The sequence below is a fragment of the Raphanus sativus genome, chromosome 1, assembly GCF_000801105.2.
Source record: "Raphanus sativus cultivar WK10039 chromosome 1, ASM80110v3, whole genome shotgun sequence".
In the NCBI taxonomy this organism is placed as follows: Eukaryota; Viridiplantae; Streptophyta; class Magnoliopsida; order Brassicales; family Brassicaceae; genus Raphanus; species Raphanus sativus.
The window spans coordinates 3,223,877-3,244,250 of record NC_079511.1 but is presented as its reverse complement, the minus strand read 5'-3'; the positions used below and the strand labels follow the sequence as shown (position 1 = coordinate 3,244,250).

Sequence of the window (20,374 nt, the reverse complement as noted above, 5' to 3'; positions counted from 1 at the left end):
GAATTACTAAGATTTAAAAATCTAACAAAATCATCAAATGTTTACTTTTGAAATAAAATGATTTTCTAAAGATTTAGTAATCTGTAAAAACATTAAATTTAGTAAACATGTGGAGAGAGGGAGAATGGCACTAGCAAAGGCATTCCTGTTTTCATTTAGAACATTATTTGTTTGCTGAATCTTCATGAACAAATAATTCAAGATAATATAAGCTACAAAATTCATCAACCAAAGCCAACACAATTCTTACAACCTTTCAAATATGTCCGAAACAAAAACAAAAGGCCAAGTGTAATAGCCACCATTGAAGCAGCAGCGTGAGCTCAGAAGATTCTTTGTGGTGGTCCCATCGTACTCTTGAGGTACAAACACCTCACCTACAAGTTATCACCAGGCAGCAGACAGAACAAAGTTAAGATAGTGAAAGAAAGGAAACAGAATTAAAAGAAAGGGAAAAGTGGGAGTCAGTCAACTACATACGTTTTGCCAGTTCTTCTTCAAGAGAGAGACGAGGAAGTTGACACTCATCTGAACATTCTGAAAGATGTGCTTCTCCTCCATGGAGAGGTTACCAACAGCGACACCCATACACAGAACCTTCTTCAGCTGAAACTTTACCGTAGCCTTAGTTTCATTCACCTTCCCCTCCAGCGATTCCTGGTGGCTCACAAGCGTCGGGAACTTGCCAGCCTTGTTGAGACCAGGACCGAGAAGACGAGGGATCTGCTTGATGACGGATTCAGAGGCCAAGAAGGCGTGGTACTTCTTGGCAAGCTTCTTGACGAGCTTCTTGTTCTTGTTGAGCTTTTTCAGAGACTCCACGTCCATAGAGTCCAGCCCCATTTTCTCAGCCTCCTCGACGTGCTGGGCGTCTCCGAGCATGCAGATCTTCATCTTGGGACGGGGAATGTGTGGTAACTTGACGGAACCACTGAAACGCTTGTCCTTTTGAGGGTCATAATTTTTCAGACCAATCTGGAGCTCGAGAGTCTCAACAAAGTTGCGTTTCTTCTCTTCTGATTTTCCTCGGATTACAGTTATGGCTTCTTTAACAGCCTCACTCTGAAGCTTACTGTAACACAAGTGCCAATAAATATTGAATCAACAAACAACAGTGACACAATTATGAATTGAACAAACCACTAAATACACCAAAAGTGTAGCTAGGAACTAAACTGCAGAACAACATCAAGTCATTTCTAGACTATTAGCATTCTATTCAAACTAATAATTAATCAAACGCTTCCTATCTGATTGGTCAACCAAAATTGCATATAGAGTTAAATTTAAACAACTGTGAATCCAAGAGATGTGATCAAGTACCTCATTTTGAGCTTGTCTCAAAAGATCTGATCCTGCTAACAAACAAAATAAATAAAATATGAAATTGAATTCGAGAAACAAGTATAATAAACCTAAAAGAAGAAGATTCAAGCTACAACAAGTGACGCAGTCCTTACCTGATGATGAGACGGAAGAAACCCTAGGCGATTCGAGATGCGAAGCATTTATACATAATCCTCAAAAAAACAATTGGGCCTTTGAGAATATAAAGAAAAGCCCAAATTGCAATGAACTGAACTGAACTGAACTAAACCGAATGGGCTCTGTAACGTGATTGGTTTTGAAACTGTTAAATTCCTATAACCAGAAACTAAACCGAACTGTTTTGGAACTTTCTTCTCGTCCGGGTTGAGTTTCATCGAAGATGTCTGTTTCTCACCGTCGCGGAGGAGTTATAAACTAAACCGAACTCTGATCACAGTCTAGCTTCTGCTGATCAATTTCATCACCACCATTCAGGTTTGACTTTGTTTTTACACGACGTCGTTTCCTGTTTATATCTGTTCCTGTACGGTTTTGCTTTCATCTCATGTCAGATTATTAGAAGATGGATGGTGTTTAAATAGAAGATGAGCTCCTCTTGCACATACATACTCATTCGTTCCTTTTGCCAAAGCAGCTCAAGAGTGCCAATCATGGCGCAGTTTCTGCTACAAGTCTTGCTCGCATTGACCTTCTGGATCGGATCAGGCTCTTCGGGTCCGACCCGATACAAAGCCGGCGATCATGTCCCTTTCTTCGTCAACAAAGTGGGTCCTCTCCACAATCCAAGGTGAGATTTTTATTAAAATCTCTTTTGTCTCTCTTCACCCTTGAGAGGTTTTTGAATTCAAAGTCTTTCATTTGCTAGATGGGTTTTTAAACAGTGACTGGATCTTCAAATGAGTTAGTAACTTGAATTGTGTATTAGAAGCTATAGATCCAAGTTAGAAGAATGTGTAAGATATGCTTTTGTTTTGTAAAGATTAGGGGAGGATTGACTAAAACTCGTTTCTCTGGTTTTGCTTTGTTTTGCAGTGAGACCTATCAATACTATGATTTGCCCTTCTGTCCTCCAGGTTAGCTTTATCAAGACCAAACTCAGTGATCAAGTTTTACTTTTAGTTCCAATATTGTAATTTAAAACATCATAAAGTTTATTCCTTTCCCAAGTTCCAGTGGTGGTTGTTTTTGTGTTTTTTTTTTTGTAGATTCTGTGATTGAGAAACAGGAAACTCTTGGGGAAGTTCTTAATGGCGACAGATTAATGAGCTCCTTATACGACCTGAAATTTAAGGAGGACAAAACTAATGCTGTATTGTGCCACAAGAGATTAACGTCCAGTGAGGTTGCCAGATTCAGAGAAACTATCGCTCAAGACTTTTACTTTCAAATGTATTACGACGACCTTCCCTTGTGGGGATTTGTTGGCAAAGTAGAGAGAGATTATTCTGGTCACGGTGGGGAGGAGAATGCTAAGTATTATTTATTCAGTCACTTGAACTTTAACGTTCTCTACAATGCAGCAGACGAAGTTATTGCAATCCAAAGTCTTAGCGATCCTAGCTACATGGTTGATATATCAGATAACGCTGAGATTGATGTTCGGTTCACATACTCGGTTTCTTGGAATTTAACTTCGGAACGGTCTGAGACTAGAATGGATAAGTACTCTCAGGCGTCGCTTCATCCTATCAGCAAGAAGATTCACTATTTTTCGTTTCTTAACTCGATAAGCGTTGTTGTTTTGGTAGTTGGACTTCTTTCTCTGCTCTTCATGCGTCATCTCAAGAATGAACTACGAAGGTGACAATCTTTTTCTTAGTAGACTATTCTTGTTTGGAGAGTTAACTTCTCTTTCGTGTATTACAGTAGCTCAAACGGAGATGAAGAAGAGAAAAGAGAGGTGGGTTGGAAACTCATACAAAGTGATGTGTTTAGATGTCCTCCCAACGTCTCCTTGCTTTGTGCCTTCTTAGGAACTGGTGCTCAGTTTCTAATCCTGTAAGCTTCTATTGTCATTACACTTGCGATCTTTCCTACTTTATATTATCCATTTCTATTTGTTGCCTAAAAGAAAGTAATACATAAACGTTTCTTCTTAATATTGTTCCATGTCTCTGACTTGTTTACAGGATTGTTGCTCTCTTTGCATTGGCCTTCACCGGTTTTCTATACCCATACAATCGCGGATTGCTGCTCACCTCTCTTGTCATCGTGTACACTCTAACATCAGTAGTGGCTGGTTACACGTCTGCTTCTTTCCATAACCATTTCGAGGGAACCAAACAGGTGAATTGACTTTTCAATCAAGTGCCTTCTCAAAAGATTCATTGTTGGCATAACACTTAAGCATTTGAACATTGTTGCCTTCTTTTTTTTTTTCAGAAAAGGAGTGTTCGTCTTACTGGCATCCTCTACACGGTTCCTTTCTTGATAATAGTATCGATTCTCAACACTGTGGCAATAACATATGGGGCAACTGCTGCGCTCCCATTTGGCACAGTAGTCGTCATCATACTCATTTACACTCTTTTGAATATCCCATTTCTCATGTTTGGAGGAGTTTTAGGTAACCGTTTCGGATTATCAGAGTTCCAACCTCCTTCTGCTATTAAAAGAAACCCTCGAGAGATTCCAACACAGAATTGGTACCGGAGAAAGCTGTATCAGATGTTTCTTGGAGGCCTTGTGCCTTTCAGTGCAGTTGCTCTTGAGTGGCACCAGCTCTATGCAAGCTTGTGGGGATTCAAAATACATACCTCTCCTGGAATAATGCTTTTCACGTTCATTGTGCTCATCTTGTTGAGTGCAAGTGTTGGTATTATCTTGACTTACATTCAGCTATCCGGTGAGGATCATGAATGGTGGTGGAGGTATGTATTCTTTTCATCCAAACATGGGACACATTCACATTACAGTGAACATCTTGTTCAAACAGTCATAGTATCATCATTCTGATTATCATCATTGTTTGCAGATCGATATGGTGCGGAGGATTCGCGGCGATCTTCATGTTTGGGTATGGAGTATTGTTCTATCTGAGGTCTGACATGACCGGGTTTCTGCAGTTGAGCTTTTACTTGGGATACACTGCTTTGTTATGTTATGCTCTCTTCTTGGTTCTTGGAACCATAAGTTTCTTGGCTTCTTGGATGTTTATTCGCCATATCTACCGTTCTGTCAAGCTGGAATAACCGCCAAGAACCAAGGGGTACTCATCTTTGTATTTGTTTAGATTATCTGATGAACTAAGTTAGAAACTGTATCATTTTTGTTATGACCACATGTTTCTACCAAAGGAATGAAAGTGATGTTTCTGGCTTTAGTTTATGCTTTTTCATCCCGTAGAGTTAAGTCTCATGACATATCACCATTCAACAACAAACTAACATTACTTAGAAGTTACATAAATGCAATATAATAAGATAAAAGCAATCCAAACACAAATACATAAAAAAAAAAACAAAAACATCAACTTCACTTGCTTCCTATGTGGTCTGGGTTGCAAACGAGTGGCTGCACAACTCCCTTTGAATCAGATGTACTAGTTCCCTCAAACGCACTCTTAATGCTTTCTGACTTGTGGTCACCAGCAGTCACTCTTATTATCTCAGATACTTCTTCCTTAATTATGTACACGCCATCTCCATCACCTTCCTCATCCTCTTCTTCATCTTCATCTTCTTCATGGTCTACTTCCTTCTCGCCATCTTCGGTTTCATTGCTACTTCTTGTATCGACCTGGGAAGACGTGACTTCCCTTTCTCTTAGGGTTTTCTCAGTGAGAGTCTTCAGCAGCTTCATCACTTGAACCGCATACATCAATGCAGTCAACGGGTCTTTCATCTACACAAGAGACCCAAAAGATAGCCAACACATTTCACAATACTGAAAAAAAACTACTTCAGCTCAGAGTTATCTCAACAAAAGGAACCTCAAAAGTAGCAGAATCATGCTAAGGTAACTACCACTTCAATGAATAAACTGACCTGAGACATGTTAGGGGCAAAGACTAAAGCAAGATTACGAGAGTTCATCTTGTTAACATTCTCAAACTGAACAACATCAGCCATGAGATTGATGGCCCAGTTGAGAAGAGAAGCTTCTGTCTGAGGTAAAAGCCTCACAACCTTGATAAAATCCTCGTCTGATTCACATTGCAGTACTTGCTCAGATGGCAGAGGATCTAGTACTCCTCTGGGTAGCTCTCTAAACCAAGCCTGAAGCACACATCATCAAATTCAAGTTCCATTTAGATATATATACAAGGGTAAAAAAGAAGAAGAAACCTTGATAAGTCCAGCTAGACAATGAACATCGATGCCATCAGGTATCATCCCTTTATTAAGCTGCTCCCTTACATACTCTTCCTCGCTGTTCTCTCCTGTTATTCTGAATATTCCTTCTACCTCCAACCCTCCTTGATCATACAGCCTGCTCTGCAGTAGCAAGAGTATTACAGGAACACAATTCCCTCTCGAATCATATGATAACTGCATTGATTCTGTCGAAACCCCAAACACTGTTGCACTGTCAAAAACAAAACAAACATGAAATGAAATCTTTTTTTTCTTTTGAATGAATGTAAAATTTATTCATTCATTATATAAAAATCTTTTAAAATGTAAAATTTATTTATTTATTCATTCATCATTTTTTTTTTTTGAAATGAAAATTTTTAAGTCCTTATTTGCATTAAATAAAAAGAGATAAAATGTCTCACAACCTTGCACTAGGAGCTTTCTTGGGGACATCAGGCTCGAACTCAGAAGGAAGGCCAAGGAAGCCGTTGAAGCGATCAAAGGTCACGTGAGCCACGTGTTTGACATTGGTCGGGCCACCAATGTCCATGGCTCCCCGCTCGTTTGCTTCCTCCTCCTCCGCCGTCGGGAAACAACTTGACAGCTCCAGGACGACTCGTCCCACGCCGAACCACCTAAGCTGGGGCTTGCGGCGCCTTCTCACTCTCTCTATCTCTCCTCGTACAAATGCGATGAACAAGATTAGAAAAAACAGAGGTATGGGACTAAGGCCGGCAAAAGATTTTAAGTTGGGAGTTAACACGTTACGAAAAGTATGTTGCGGAGATTGAGTGGTGATGAAGAAACAGGTTAGGAGGAAAGGTGGAACGTGGGAATCACTACGTTGTTGTTTTGATTTCTAAGTCTTTTTATAAACATCTTTTATAAACACAAAGTACACAACAATAAACAAACAAAAGTAAAAAAAAAAATTAGAGTGGGTTTTACGTTCCCAAAGTGTTTGGTGATCTATCTATTTCTTTTAATTAAATGCGTATTAATCACAATGAATTAGCAAATTGACCATTTATAAATGTCTCTTTTGACACTCTACATGGTTTACAACTTTACACAACGTTGCCACCAACTTCGTCACGATGTATTTTTGACCGTTTTGTAGCTCTTTTCTCTCTATTTACCATTGCAGCTTAGGCCCGACTATACATATTATTGGGCCTCAACTAAACCAAACAAAAGGTAGCCCAAAACGGTATTTGATAAAGAAATTGAATATCAACTACAGATTTTGACACTTGAACCGGAGATAATAAAGCCCAGAAAATAGAATGCTACCACGACCAACTGAAAAGAGTAACCGGCCTATAAGCCTTAGCTATGTCTTGAGGCCTAAAACACTAGCTTACTGGGTCAGGTTTGATTGCGCTGTTATTGAGTAAGAAATGTTTGCTACCTTCGTAAACACCCTTGTTCAAAAACGCGTCCGAGTAGGCGATTACTCGTCCGAGAATACGGTACTCGGAGACCTACCGTGGCGTATTGGTGCTGATCGGTGGTGTTACGCGTTGACCCAATTTTTTCCGACTTTGACCGCGTAAACAAAGAAATCGGCGAGTAAATCTGCAATTCCGAGTTATTCATAATCTGAAAATTGTAAAACATGTATGCTCAAATCTTTTTATCCAACGAAATCCACAAGTTTTTACTAAGATTGGATCAAAATCAACAAAAAACAATAAGAACAATTGAAAACTGAAAAGTGTAATAAAACCTGTAATGGAAGCGAGGGTTAATCCCGTAGTGGAAAGGATGAAGAAGACAGGTGTGAAAGTTACATGTTTATCCTTCATTAAAAAAAATATTTAATAATTACAAAACACAAAACGAGTTTTAAACTCGTGCTCCTGCAGCTGGAAAACAAGCATATTCCATTTGGCCCAACAAACTTTATTGCTTACAAGTTACAAAGTTATATATGTAGCCTATTATACTTATCTATACTATTAAAGCAGGATCCTATTTGAATTTTTACCTAAACCTACCTTTTTTTTCAATACTTCCTTACATTTCGCTGATTAATGATGGGTAATTACGTTATTTAAAACCTTCCACGATTCTAGCTCTTAATTATTGTTAATTATTGATATTGGGCTCGCTTAAACTATCACACAGGCCAACGTTTTGTAACCATATTTGTATGTTAATATTTTTAGCAGGTTTTCAATCATAATTATATTTTTTTGGTCCAAATCAAACGATCACAAGAACCAACCTAAACCGGGATAATTTCATTGGCACAAAACATACACATGTCGAGGCATTGATGTTATTAAGAATTGATATACATGTGAAAACTATTAAAAGTTACTGAGTGCTAATCTCTAAAAGATGAATCTAACATTTAGAAAACCGTAACAATAAATTTACTTTTTCTTTCAAATAATATTACCAGTTTTAAAATGGTTACAAAACATTGATTTGAAAAATATTTTAAAGAAATTAGATTCCTATGGTATATTCTAAAATTTGTTAGTTTGTTTTACAATCCAATATTATGTTTTCAAATTATTTATTTAAAATGAGATGCTAATTTTTACCAATTCCTCTGGTATATATTCCAAAATCTGGAATAGTTGTTTTACAAGCCGATATCGACAATTTTATGGTATTATCTTTATCAACAAAATCTATGTTGTATTTCCACATTTTTTTTCTTTGGGCCATTCGGGTCATTTCAAATATTCTGTTTATATGAAAAAATTAAACCCACATTAAACAAGTAATTATTAGATTTTTATTTTTCTCACTGTAATTTAAACTTTCATTAAATATTGGAATATTTATAATGAAAGACATAAATATTTATTAAAATCTTAATATAATAGTTTATTAAGAAGTTAAAATTTTAAAGAAAATAATTTTAGAAAAGAATTCACTACACAATAAAATTTATTCATTAGAAAAGGTTCAGACTAAATACTTTCAAAAATCAAGTACAATTTTGTAAACATAAATAAAGAAGATGAATTTTAACTTTGCTATAAAATAAAATACAAATATACAAATTGCTATATTTCAAAAAGAAAAATTAAAAGAAAAAAATAAACATGCGCTTTTAAAGCGCGGGTCAAAATCTAGTATAAGTTTAAAAACCAATCCCAGTAATTTGAGGAACATTTAAAGTAAACCATTCTTTAGAATATATGGAAAACTATATTTTGTGAATGAAAAATAAAGTTATATATTTTAATTTATTGAAAAATCAATAAAATGCTTTATACATAAACATGTTTTATACATAAAATTTGTATTATACGTATAAATATTGTATTATACATATAAAAATACAAAAAATTCCTCTCCGCGTACTCCCCGATTTTTTTCCGCTTTTTCAATAAATCGCTAGGTCCGGATGTGCCGCACGCATAGCGCCTAGCGAGTTTCCGAACAAGGATAAACACTAGTTTACTGGGCCGGGTGGATTATACTAACAAGTAACAACCTTATTGCTGTTACTCTCTGAAAACATCGGTTTAACACTTAACTAGTATTGTAAAATCACAAATTTCTTTGTTTTGCATTTAATATGCAAGTGAATCACATTTAATATGTAAAATAGGTAAATTGATCACATTTCAACTAAACTATGTAAATAATTAAAGTTCTTAAATGAGAGAACTTCAAGAAAATTGTAGACTTAACGTGTATTAGAAGCATTTAATGATAACCCTGTTTTCAAATTATTTTACCGTCTGAAAAAATATTCTCGTCAACCACCAAATGTATAAGCAAAGAATTCTTAACAGTATTGGTTATCCAAACAAGATTGTGATATTGGGCTGTGATGATGTTAGATTCGGGTTAATTACGAGATTCCAATTTAAAATCAATTGGTAATTAGTGGAATGGTTCTAACCCTTTATATATTAATAGATTAATTCTTATATTTCTGATGTGGGATGTTTCTCATCAATACTCTTCCTCACGCTCAGACATCTAAGTCTGAAGCGTGGACAATGTGGGAATAACATCCACAGAGTAATAATTGTAGTAAATTAGATCAAATGATCTTATCGCTCAGATACCATGTTAGAATCGGGTTAATTATAAGTTTTCAACTTAAAACCAATTGACAATTAGTGGAGTGACTCTAACCCTTTATATAGTAGTATATTAATTCTTATATTTCTGATGTGGGATGTTTCTAATCAATAGATGAGTTTGATAATCTAAAGACTATTTCAATAAACAAACTAATGTTGACTTTATGTAATCTAAACCTAAACTTAGTTTGAGGGATTCATAATGACACAAATTAAAGAAGAAAGCAATGGCAGATTTAGATCTGCGAAAGCTCATTGACTGATGTTTACGAATCAAAGGAGACATGTAACCATTTCTAATAGAGGAAAGGAATCTGAAATGTGGCATTGAGATTTAGGTGATGACAGACAAGGGGAGTGGATGTTGACCCATCAACAAAATTAAGGATAATACTAAACATATCCAATTAAAATAACACTTGATAATTGAGATGTTTATAATAATTGTTGTTTTCATATGTTTATTTACGATTAATGCAAGATGGCTGTTTAGTGTTATCTTATTGGTCGTCTACATTATTGTCATTGTAAAATAATGTGTATCTTGGTTGAACTGGTAGAAGCGAAATAGTTTATTCAACTTAAATAAGGTAGGTTAACCGATTAGAGGAAGCTGTTCGGTATTGAAGTTTACAAAACTATTTGATCAACAAAAAAACTATATGTTGAAAAGAAAGTAAGAACTAAGCTTTGAGGAAATGGTCACGTATATAGTATCACTATATATATGTATATATCAAAACAAGAAGACTATACACGTAGTCGTATAATTATATTCATGCTATGGTTATCCCCCTCCGTATCCCAAAGGTCATTTAAAAAAAGAGCTACGGTTTGGATACAGAAACTCACTCGATTCTGTCTTATTTAGATATACATGTCAACAAAAATTCCTTTGTGACACAATATTACATTGTCTTCTAAATACATGTTTAAAATGTACTAGTTATTACTAAATATATGCAAAGCTTAACATTATATGATCTCTCATCTTGTATTATAATCATATAACAACATCATTAGATGATCCGTATAAAATAACCTAGATAATCTAGCTGGGGGCGTTGTATTCATCTAATCATTTAGAGAAGCAGAGTAGCTACTAGACTAAAATTATATTTACATATATCATATTCAAACATAAAGTATGCTATTATTTTTTGACAAAGTATGCTGTACTTTTCATGCCCATTCAAAGATTCTTGATAATATGCGAGGATTTTTCGTTTTTTTAGGGGGGAGGGTGGGGAGGGTTAGAACAACACACAAACTACTTTGAAATGAGAACCTCATGAAACATGCTGCGAGGGATAGTAAAAGAAACGTTTACCGTACTCCTTTCACATATACAAAAACGTAGTTATGTATATAAATTCATCTACGTGAATATGAACGATAGAAAAGATGATAGATTATAAAAAACTTTGTGCTTGAATAAGCCCAAAAAGAGACTTGATGAAAAGGAGCCAATAAACACAAACAGGCGGTTACAAAGAGGGAGAGATTGTGGAGTAGGAGTCAGTGATTCTAGTGGGTTCCTCCTCTTTTTCTGCTCTTTTATTTTAATTTGATTTGCTAAAATACAAATCATCATTTAATTTTCTTCTCGATCCCTTTTGTCTACCTCAATTAGATTTTATGTTCGGTCCAATTAATCTTGTATCCAATCTTCTTATTATCTTCTACATTGGACAAATCTCTCTTCTTTAACAAGGATAAAGCTCCTTGAACTCTTATAATTTATGTCTTCAATAATTCGACTTATTTATATAGTTTCGATATGTATGGGATGTATTGTATAGAGATCGGCTTTCTGATCAAACACCGCAAATTACTAGGCTTTGACCCTTGACAGCTATAAAGTTGGTCAAGTAAATAGTTCTCAAGTTTTGTTGTACAATTTTTCAAACCCAAGTATTAGTCAGAAAAAGTAGTTATACACACACTATACAAAAAAAAATAGCCGGGCGAGAAAGTCTGTGAAGGACAAGATCTTCCGTGTGATTTACCTTTAAAGATATACTCAGTATTTTGTTTTTTCGAAGTTAAGCAAGTGAACTTTGTGTTTAATTGCTGTGGAAATAGATTAGAGAAAGGTGGTGAAAAGGAGAGACTGATGAATCACAAAGGTTTCTTCACATACAAGTAGAGAGAGAAAAAGAGTAATAATAATAATTTAATTGATTACAAAGAATATATAATAATTATTAATATTTATTTATCATTTCCCTGCCTAGACTATATATATAGACGCCCACATATTTATATATTTGTATATATGTTTCTGAAAGAGAAAAGATTGGACCCTCTTTGTTTTTCTGTTCAGCCATAAAAGAAGCTTAATTTGACGAGAAAGTTTACATTCTACTTTCTCTCTCTCCTCTTTTCTTCTCAAACACCCTCAAAGCAAATAGAAAACCTCACAAAAAGGTAATAAATTAAACACATAATATCTATCTTACTTTCATGTTCATCATCAACTAGCGTTCCTTTTTCATATTCCAATCATTTGTTATCCTTGGATGATTGGATCAAGAATTAATTAACACTTGCAATCTCCCTCTCTCTCCTAAGCTCGAAGTTTCTATTAGTGAACCCTTCTCTCAATTTTTCAAGACTAACTAATGTTTTACAGAAACAAAAGACTTAAGAAGAAGACGACGGAAGTAGAAGGGAAGATCAAGAAAGAGGAAGATATCACCAACCAGGAAGATGGCCACAAATCATAACCATACTCATCATCTTTCTTATTCACTTCTTCATGGCCTCAGCAGCAATCCTCCACCTCCTGGATTCATGTAACAAAATCTCCCCTAAGTCTTTTCTTATTTTTTCATATGTATGCATACATAAAAGCTCATTTTTTTCTGTTTCGTAGTTTAAAACTAAAAAGGTCTTCTTTTGCTAAGTAATATTCAATATTAGTTATAACTAGTTAGTTCTGAATTTTCCTATGGGTTGTTTTATCCTCAAATTGTCATATTCTTAGTAGTAAGAGAATAAATGGTCAACGCATGAACTTAATAATGGACTACATAACATGCGGAATAGGTTACATGTGTAGTAATTGTAATTCTAGTGCAAACATTAATTTTAACATAGGCGATCGTCTAGTTATGGTTATATTAATTAAACTGTTCTTTAAAATATAATATATATATATATATATATAATTTGTTGCTAATTTTTAGTTCTGAATATTCTTTCTGTAGTGCTAATTGAATAATGAATTATTAAATGAAACAGTAACCAAGATGGATCCTCCAGCTTCGACTTCGGAGAGCTAGAAGAAGCAATTGTTCTGCAAGGTGTTAAGTATAGGAACAACGAAACTAAGCCACGTAAGCCCCTCCCTCAAATCTTTGCATGACGTGAGCGTTCCTTAACAAACTCCAATAAAGTTTTCTAAATTTACATTAAAAAAAAACGAAATTGGAAAAAAAGAAAATAATGATAAACCTGAGAGAGAGTCTGAACAAGTCTTTAGATAGGTTTGTGTTTTGGTGATGATACGGAGGCAAAAGAGAGCGTCGGATGGCGTGACTTGTTTATTTATTTCTCTTCTCGGTTTTTTTCCTTTTCAATAAAAAATAAATAAAAATTGTTTTACCAACTCTCTAACCTCCTCTATATCACATACACACAATATCTTTATGCTGACAAGTATTCGTAATTAAATTCGGTAAGCGTGTCATGTTATATATAGATCCACGTGATAAATGATGTGTTTAATTCTAAGCAGTAGATTGCATCAAACTCACACATGCACATAACTTTCATATACTTCATTAAGAGCATATGCTAAATGTAAATGCGTAAACGTAATGATGGTAAACTTGCAGCTTTATTTGCAGGAGGAGCTACGACTCTGGAGATGTTCCCTTCATGGCCAATCAGAACTCACCAAACTCTTCCTACTGTACCCTTTCTTCTTCTTTGACCCTTTCTTCTTGTTTTCTTCTCCTTTTTCGGCATTCAAAACAAAAATAAATTATTTATTCTCTTTTATATTTACATTTTACTCTTTTATATACATGTTTTAAGCTTTCTTGTTCCTCTTACTATCTAATTATTTTTCCCTCAAAACCGAAAGCGATTTTAGAATTCTTAATTACTCCTCTCTTCTGACTTTATAAACTTGGAAGCAATTTGAATCATACCCATTTGTCAATTTTTATACGCTTAAGGTCAAATCCTCCTTAGTATTAATTATGCCTTTTCTGACTTTCTATTAATTATGGAGTTTTATCATACGGTCATAAGTACGTTTATTTTGAATTTGTATTGCAGGAGGAGAGTTCCAAGTCAGGAGGAGAGAGCACCGATTCAGGATCAGCAAATTTCTCAGGCAAAGCAGAAAGTCAACAGCCCGAGTCTCCGATGAGTAGCAAACAGAATCATCATCTCATGCTTCAGCAGCATCAACGTAATAACAACATGGCAAACTCAGGCTCAACATCTGGACTTCCCTCTACTTCTCGAACTCCAGCTCCTCCAAAAGCTTCTGAGGATAAGGTACTCATCATCATCATCACTTTTTAAAAATCCAATTTTTGAGAAGAGATATAGGCATATGGAGCCATGTAACGTGCATGATGTGATGTACATGATATGTGTATATATGCTTCTATCTCTCTCTCCCTGTCATACTAAATATACATGCACATGCATTTCATATTTGTATATGTCCTATCAAATCTTCCAATAAAACAAAAACCAAACACAGATCCCTAAAAGGAAACGGATCAGAGGAGATTCAGTTTTTGACCTCTCTCACTTCGTTGGAAAAAGACAAATTCAATATACAAATAAATAAAAAAAACCCAAAAGTGAAATAAAGCAGAATCTTCCTCAGTGCTATTTTCTTTTAGTTTTCCTTTATGAACGATTAAACAATATTTTCTCTTTTTCTTTTTGACATCCATTTATAACAATCTTAATTACACATATTTTATAAATTAATTCATAAACTAATATATGCCGTTTTATTAATTATATATAGATGTTTATCATATGACTCAGCTTAACTTACACAATTCATTTCTGCTTTTCTTTTAACTGATCTGAGTTCTGTTTTTATTTTTTCCACTCAATTGTTTTCTATTTTTATCTTTGTTCTCTGACACTGCAGAGGAAGGCTACGACTTCAGGCAAACTTCTTGATGCTAAGGTACTTTAACGTTTATCATCATTAATTCAGACACATTTATTCGTCTCCCCCGAGGAGACATATATCTATATACATATACTTTCAAGTGAAATTTTCAAGTTTTTGTTTGGGTTCATATTTTCCCCGAATTAGCTAGTTAACCTCTTGTTTAAAAATGTGCTTAAAATGGGATTATTTCAGACATTGAGACGTTTGGCCCAAAATAGAGAAGCTGCTCGCAAAAGCCGTCTTAGGAAAAAGGTAACCATTACAAACCCCTATCTTTTCACATCCCATTAATATTACTATCATTTTAAAAAAATGTTCATATTTTCCTTTATATTCATTTTTTTGTAACTTCCTTTATATTCATTATTGTTGTCAAATAATAGTGTTTCACATATTTACAAAGATATTGCTATTGTAGTTCTCATCAGCTAGTACCTTAGTATGTGTATATATATAACATTTTTTAACCGAGCTAGTAATGTTGAGTTATATTATGATCATATACGTAAGTAATAAATGCATAAAATATATGGTTTGAGCAGGCTTACGTGCAACAGCTAGAATCAAGTAGGATAAAACTTTCCCAGTTGGAGCAAGAACTTCAGCGAGCTCGATCTCAGGTTTAATTTGAAATTTAAATAAGTTATAGTCTTATAGTATAACCTTATTGTGTTGATTAATTTATTTACCATATCTTATTATCTATGTCCATATAGGGGATGTTTATGGGTGGCTGTGGTCCACCTGGACCTAACATCACTTCCGGTACTGAAACCTAAAACACCATTTGCAGTATTATTTTATTAAAATACTGGTTGGACCCAACAACTATGTATATATGTGTATGATTAATTACTATTAACATATTGTACGTACGTAGGAGCTGCAATGTTTGACATGGAATATGGGAGGTGGCTAGAGGAAGATAACCGGCACATGTCGGAGATTCGAACCGGTCTTCAGGCTCATTTATCTGACAATGATTTAAGGTTGATCGTTGACGGTTACATCGCTCACTTTGATGAGGTGTTACGATTAAAAGCTGTGGCCGCGAAAGCAGACGTTTTCCACCTCATCATCGGTACATGGATGTCCCCTGCCGAACGCTGTTTTATCTGGATGGCCGGGTTCCGTCCATCTGACCTCATCAAGGTTCGTCTTCTTTTCATGTCGCTCACATCAATGTGACGTTAATACAAAACAATAAAATATATATTTTTAAAAATACTTTAACTAGAGAAACTGTATTCATTTCGTTATAAGTCAAAACTAAACGAGAGATGTTTTTTTTTGTTAGATACTTGTGTCGCAAATGGATCTATTGACGGAGCAACAACTGATGGGAATATATAGCCTACAACACTCATCGCAACAAGCGGAGGAGGCTCTCTCGCAAGGCCTCGAACAACTTCAGCAATCTCTCATCGATACTCTAGCTGCCTCTCCCGTCATGGACGGTATGCAACAAATGGCTGTCGCTCTCGGCAAAATCTCTAATCTCGAAGGCTTTATCCGCCAGGTTCTATTTTCTCATCTATGTATCTTTATTCTTATTTCATTTGCTTTTATAATTGCATTCTACATTATTATGAACACGTAATTATGCACGAAAATACCAACATATTGGTATTCTTTGAACATATTTGAAAAGAAAAATGAAAACGTAACTAGAAATTTAAAATACATAGAAAATAATTTAAATATATAATTTACTTTTGGTATATCCATATATTTTGCGTACATGTATTACAAACATCTGGGCCTTCTGGGCCTGGGATACCCCCAGGTTAAACAAAAAACATATGGGCTGGCTAACTTTGTCTAGTTAAAATTTGATCAGATGTTGCTTTCACGTATTGTCTTTTTGTGGATTATGTCCAATTGGCCTTGTCTTTTAAATATCATTGCCGCTTTTTCCCTCTACCATATAATAATATATGTTCATTTCATCATTTGGTCTTAAATTTAATTATTCCAAGAACCAAAATTCTTTCACCTACTTGTTTTTATATACTAAATAGCTGAAGAAAAACAAAGAGAATATGTTAAAAGTATTATACATCTCTTTCAATTCTTCGAAGTTTTGTTTTGAACTGAATAGATTTTTTTTTTATTTGGATCAAATTGTTTTTTTTTCATTGATCTGTTTACAAGCTATTGACTTTTGTAATACCCATTAGGCAGTAGGTGTCCCGTTGTTATCTTCTTTATAATTCTACCAAAAGAATTAGTGAGTTAGAATGTTAAGTTAAATAAACTGTGATAGCTAATTGTGTTCTTTTTTCTTTCTCAATGAAATTGTTAATTCAATTGAAGGCTGATAACCTGAGGCAGCAAACTGTTCACCAACTGCGTCGGATTTTGACCGTTCGCCAAGCCGCACGTTGTTTCCTAGTCATCGGGGAATATTACGGACGGCTCCGAGCTCTTAGCTCTCTTTGGTTGTCTCGACCACGCGAGTAAGTCACATAGTAATTCATTTTCTGTCTTATGTAAAATCATTAACTTATGGCTATTATTAATGTGAATAGGACTTTGATAAGTGATGAGACATCTTGCCAAACGACGACGGACTTGCAGATGGTTCAGTCATCGCGGAACAACTTCTCCAATTTCTGAATCGAAATGGAAGCTTTGTATGACTAAATGGGCCATGTCCCTTTGTCTTTAAGTTCACTCTTCTGCTACTCTGTTTCCTTTATGTTGTACTACTAGCAATGTTAGGATCTTCTTTCAGACTACAGTTTTATGCTATGAAATTAACGTACCACGTAAATCGAACCAACTTATGTGCCAAGTAAAATGAGAAAAAGAACAGCATCTCAATGTGTTCAAGAAAGAAAAAAGAACATCATATTCTCGATATGATTTCGATACATTCATGTTCTAACGAGAGTGTGTTACTTGGCTCCGCTTATTTTACAGTGGCACACTGAATTTCTTTCTCTGAAAAAATCAGTGAATACTTTTACATTTACCACAAGCGATGTACAGGCTTGAAGACAAAAAAAAACCATTTTATGGATTAGCAGGCCGTAACTGGGCCAGACGACACTTCATAGGCTAAACACGATAAACATCACAATGAAAGCCCAATCTAGGCCTTAATAAACCCATCTGACCTATTAACAAATGACAGACACACAGATGTCTTGCAATCAGACACATAGATGTCTTGTAAGAAAAAAAAAGTACATTCATTGGATAAGTACAACATTCGATTTTCACTTGTATACAAACAACTTTCAACTTTAATTTCCACTAATGACGACGACTGACTCTTCCGTTCTTTGTTAATACTATTCAAACTAACTTACTTGTTAATTAACCCAAAGTGACTCTGTTCAACAAAAGTCAAACAGAGAGACAGAGAGAGAGAGAGTTTGATCGCATCGCCAATGGAAACAGCAAAGCGTCGAACGATAGAAACCATCGTCTCCAAGCTCAGCTCCGTCTCCGAGCAAACCAGAGCCGCCGCTCTAGCCGAGCTCAGACTCATCTCCAAACAAGACCCCGACAGCCGTCCCATCATCTCCGACGCCGGAGCCATCCCCTACCTCGCCGAGACTCTCTACTCCTCCTCCCCTTCCTCCCAGGAGAACGCCGCCGCCACTCTCCTCAACCTCTCCATCACCTCCCGCGAGCCGCTCATGTCCTCGCGCGGCCTGCTCGACGCGCTATCCCACGCGCTCCGCCACCACGACACCACCACCCCCCCGCCGCCGTCCAGTCCTCCGCCGCCGCGATCTACAGCCTCCTGATCGCCGAGGAGTCTTACCGCCCCGTCGTCGGATCCAAACGAGACATATCTTCTCCCTCGTCCACGTCATCAGGCACCGAGACTCGCATCCGAGGTCGATCAAGGACGCGCTGAAGGCGCTCTTCGCGATCGCTCTCCACCCGGCGAACCGCGCCACGATGGTCTCCCTCGGCGCGATCCCGGCGCTCTTCTCCCTCATCGTGAAGGACTCGCGGTGGCGGGATCGTGGAGGACGCGACGGCGGTCATGGCGCAGGTGGCCGGGTGCGTGGAGAGCGAGGAAGGGATGAAGGAGAGTGTCGGGAGCCGGCGTGCTTGCGGATCTGCTGGATCCGTGCACCGGCTCGAGCCTGAGGATCAAGGAGAACGCGGTCAGCGCGCTTCTGAATCTCGCGAGGTGCGGCGGGGACGAGGCGCGTTTGGAAGTCGCGTCTGCGGTTGCATCGGGCGCGGATGAAGGAGCGATGGAAGGGATCGTGTACGTTGCGGAGAACGGGAGTGCGAAAGGGAGGAAGAAAGCGGTTGATCTGTTGAAGCTCGTTTCGAATGATTCACGTTTGATCATCTGATCAGTGATAATGATAATAATCCAAGTAGTATCTGATCATCTGCTTATCATATATTTGTTTTACACTGCTAATCCATTACTTCATTCAAAACAACACTTTATATACATAATGTATTGTCATTGTTACACTTTGAACATTTTTTTTGTTTCTACAAATGAATCAAGAATCAAGAATCCTTTTTACAAACACCAAACAGATCAGACGTTGAGTTCAAGAAGTGGTTTATACAGCGTTTGTTCTTCACCGAGCAATAGAGCGCGTAGAATGGCATCGCAAGTGCCATCGTAGTGGACAATGAGAGATGTGTCCACTTGAGGATCTCGTGGTAGTTGATCAACGGCTGCTTCTGTAGGATGCATCTTTGAAGTTGAAACGGGACAACTTTGTCTTCCTTCCCATGCCAGATGTGGACAGAGCTCTCTCCTGTGATGTTTAGATCTGCTGGTTCGAAGTCCCATTGTCCGAAACAAGCTACTAGATCGTCCTGTAGAGTGTCGAAAACGTTTCTTTCCCGTAGCTTATCCTATAAGTAGAGACATACATGTCACAACTGATCCATCATTCATCGCAAGAAAACTAGGGAGTGAGTGTGACCTTAGTAAGCATGGGAAAGCCGGTGGTACGCTTGAGAACCTCCACGTCATGGCTGTTGAAGTAGACTGGATTGCTCTCGAGAACCGAACTGTTTGATGGTATGACCTTTGTACAACCCCCAATGTAACAGTCCAGGTGCAAACCTCGATATCCTTAAACACCATCTGATAATACCTTCCTGTAGTCTTTCTTTATAAGCTTCTTAGGAAGCGATGGCCACCGATAGTTCACAACCGGAGCAACGAAAAGCCACGCCGGATAGCCTGCAAAGGAAGATAGGATTCACACTCCTACTAGTTACTTAAAACTTATTTGTTTTTTTTTAAGGAGTTGATGATTTTGCCCTGTGAGGTATGTGTTTTAAACAACCCCAAGTTGGGTAAGATCCCATGGAGATTCCAATGAGGTAAAACTTAGGTCCTATCTCCAAATGATCAGCAAGTTCTGCTATGTCATCAACTTCACTTTTCAGGGAACGTTTAGTGTTTGCATCCGAGTCTCCATATCCAGAACGGTCGTAGAATAGAAGATACACTCCAAGCTCTTGTATAAGCTCCTGAAAAACTACATCCAGGTCAGTTTTTTTTTCTTTTTCCAAAGAAAAAG

At 36.7% G+C, this 20,374-nt stretch overlaps 5 protein-coding genes and 2 pseudogenes across 8 annotated transcripts in view; 4 read left to right on the top strand and 3 right to left on the bottom strand.

Annotated features, from left to right (window-relative positions):
- LOC108861296 (succinate dehydrogenase subunit 6, mitochondrial) overlaps positions 1-20,374 on the top strand; it is a 40,887-nt gene that overhangs the window by 14,472 nt on the left and 6,041 nt on the right. The window lies entirely within an intron of this gene.
- LOC130509285 (60S ribosomal protein L10a-1-like) lies at positions 126-1,467 on the bottom strand. Its single transcript, XM_057005081.1, has 3 exons — positions 1,324-1,467; positions 481-1,072; positions 126-377 (listed from the first exon to the last, which is right to left on the bottom strand). The coding sequence occupies exons 1-3, from the start codon at positions 1,326-1,328 to the stop codon at positions 324-326; spliced, it is 651 nt and encodes a 216-aa protein (XP_056861061.1). The 5' UTR covers positions 1,329-1,467; the 3' UTR covers positions 126-323.
- Positions 1,673-4,651, top strand: LOC130494318 (transmembrane 9 superfamily member 5-like). Of its 2 annotated transcripts, none has more exons than XM_057005023.1 (8): positions 1,673-1,803; positions 1,964-2,116; positions 2,362-2,402; positions 2,535-3,129; positions 3,196-3,327; positions 3,459-3,615; positions 3,712-4,199; positions 4,304-4,651. In XM_057005023.1, the coding sequence occupies exons 2-8, from the start codon at positions 1,980-1,982 to the stop codon at positions 4,518-4,520; spliced, it is 1,767 nt and encodes a 588-aa protein (XP_056861003.1). In that variant the 5' UTR covers positions 1,673-1,803; positions 1,964-1,979; the 3' UTR covers positions 4,521-4,651. The 2 variants fall into 2 exon arrangements, with proteins under 2 accessions (XP_056861003.1, XP_056860997.1); XM_057005017.1 differs by having other exon boundaries at positions 1,881-2,116.
- Positions 4,677-6,465, bottom strand: LOC108837878 (rho GTPase-activating protein 5). Of its 2 annotated transcripts, XM_057005068.1 has the most exons (5): positions 6,396-6,465; positions 6,053-6,296; positions 5,616-5,856; positions 5,316-5,546; positions 4,677-5,172 (listed from the first exon to the last, which is right to left on the bottom strand). In XM_057005068.1, the coding sequence occupies exons 2-5, from the start codon at positions 6,175-6,177 to the stop codon at positions 4,804-4,806; spliced, it is 966 nt and encodes a 321-aa protein (XP_056861048.1). In that variant the 5' UTR covers positions 6,178-6,296; positions 6,396-6,465; the 3' UTR covers positions 4,677-4,803. The 2 variants fall into 2 exon arrangements, with proteins under 2 accessions (XP_056861048.1, XP_056861044.1); XM_057005064.1 differs by lacking the exon at positions 6,396-6,465 and having other exon boundaries at positions 6,053-6,384.
- Positions 12,225-17,663, top strand: LOC108856973 (transcription factor TGA9). 2 transcript variants are annotated; one of them, XM_057005027.1, is made up of 12 exons: positions 12,225-12,486; positions 12,935-13,029; positions 13,531-13,607; positions 13,979-14,203; positions 14,820-14,858; positions 15,039-15,098; positions 15,389-15,466; positions 15,563-15,611; positions 15,727-15,998; positions 16,144-16,365; positions 17,163-17,305; positions 17,378-17,663. In XM_057005027.1, exons 1-12 carry the CDS (start codon positions 12,401-12,403, stop codon positions 17,463-17,465), a joined length of 1,434 nt encoding a protein of 477 aa, XP_056861007.1. In that variant the 5' UTR covers positions 12,225-12,400; the 3' UTR covers positions 17,466-17,663. The 2 variants fall into 2 exon arrangements, with proteins under 2 accessions (XP_056861007.1, XP_056861013.1); XM_057005033.1 differs by lacking the exons at positions 12,225-12,486; positions 12,935-13,029; positions 13,531-13,607 and adding an exon at positions 13,729-13,875.
- On the top strand, positions 17,953-19,189 carry LOC130509282 (U-box domain-containing protein 4-like; annotated as a pseudogene).
- LOC130512535 (uncharacterized) overlaps positions 19,284-20,374 on the bottom strand; it is a 1,541-nt pseudogene continuing 450 nt past the window's right edge.

What these genes read in the sequence shown, in the direction of transcription:
- LOC108837878 (XM_057005068.1), bottom strand. Translation starts at nt 6,177, where the DNA reads ATGGACATTGGTGGCCCGACCAATGTCAAACACGTGGCTCACGTGACC. An exon ending in GTCTAGCTGGACTTATCAAG is followed by an intron (nt 5,547 to 5,615) that starts GTTTCTTCTTCT and finishes TGTGTGCTTCAG; the next exon opens with GCTTGGTTTAGAGAGCTACC. An exon ending in TTGCCCCTAACATGTCTCAG is followed by an intron (nt 5,173 to 5,315) that starts GTCAGTTTATTC and finishes TCTCTTGTGTAG; the next exon opens with ATGAAAGACCCGTTGACTGC.
- LOC108856973 (XM_057005027.1), top strand. Translation starts at nt 12,401, where the DNA reads ATGGCCACAAATCATAACCATACTCATCATCTTTCTTATTCACTTCTT. An exon ending in CCTCCACCTCCTGGATTCAT is followed by an intron (nt 12,487 to 12,934) that starts GTAACAAAATCT and finishes TAAATGAAACAG; the next exon opens with TAACCAAGATGGATCCTCCA. An exon ending in GCAAACTTCTTGATGCTAAG is followed by an intron (nt 14,859 to 15,038) that starts GTACTTTAACGT and finishes GGATTATTTCAG; the next exon opens with ACATTGAGACGTTTGGCCCA.
- LOC130509285 (XM_057005081.1), bottom strand. An exon ending in TGAAGAAGAACTGGCAAAAC is followed by an intron (nt 378 to 480) that starts GTATGTAGTTGA and finishes GATAACTTGTAG; the next exon opens with GTGAGGTGTTTGTACCTCAA.
- LOC130494318 (XM_057005017.1), top strand. Translation starts at nt 1,914, where the DNA reads ATGAGCTCCTCTTGCACATACATACTCATTCGTTCCTTTTGCCAAAGC. An exon ending in GGTCCTCTCCACAATCCAAG is followed by an intron (nt 2,117 to 2,361) that starts GTGAGATTTTTA and finishes TTTGTTTTGCAG; the next exon opens with TGAGACCTATCAATACTATG. An exon ending in ATTTCGAGGGAACCAAACAG is followed by an intron (nt 3,616 to 3,711) that starts GTGAATTGACTT and finishes TTTTTTTTTCAG; the next exon opens with AAAAGGAGTGTTCGTCTTAC.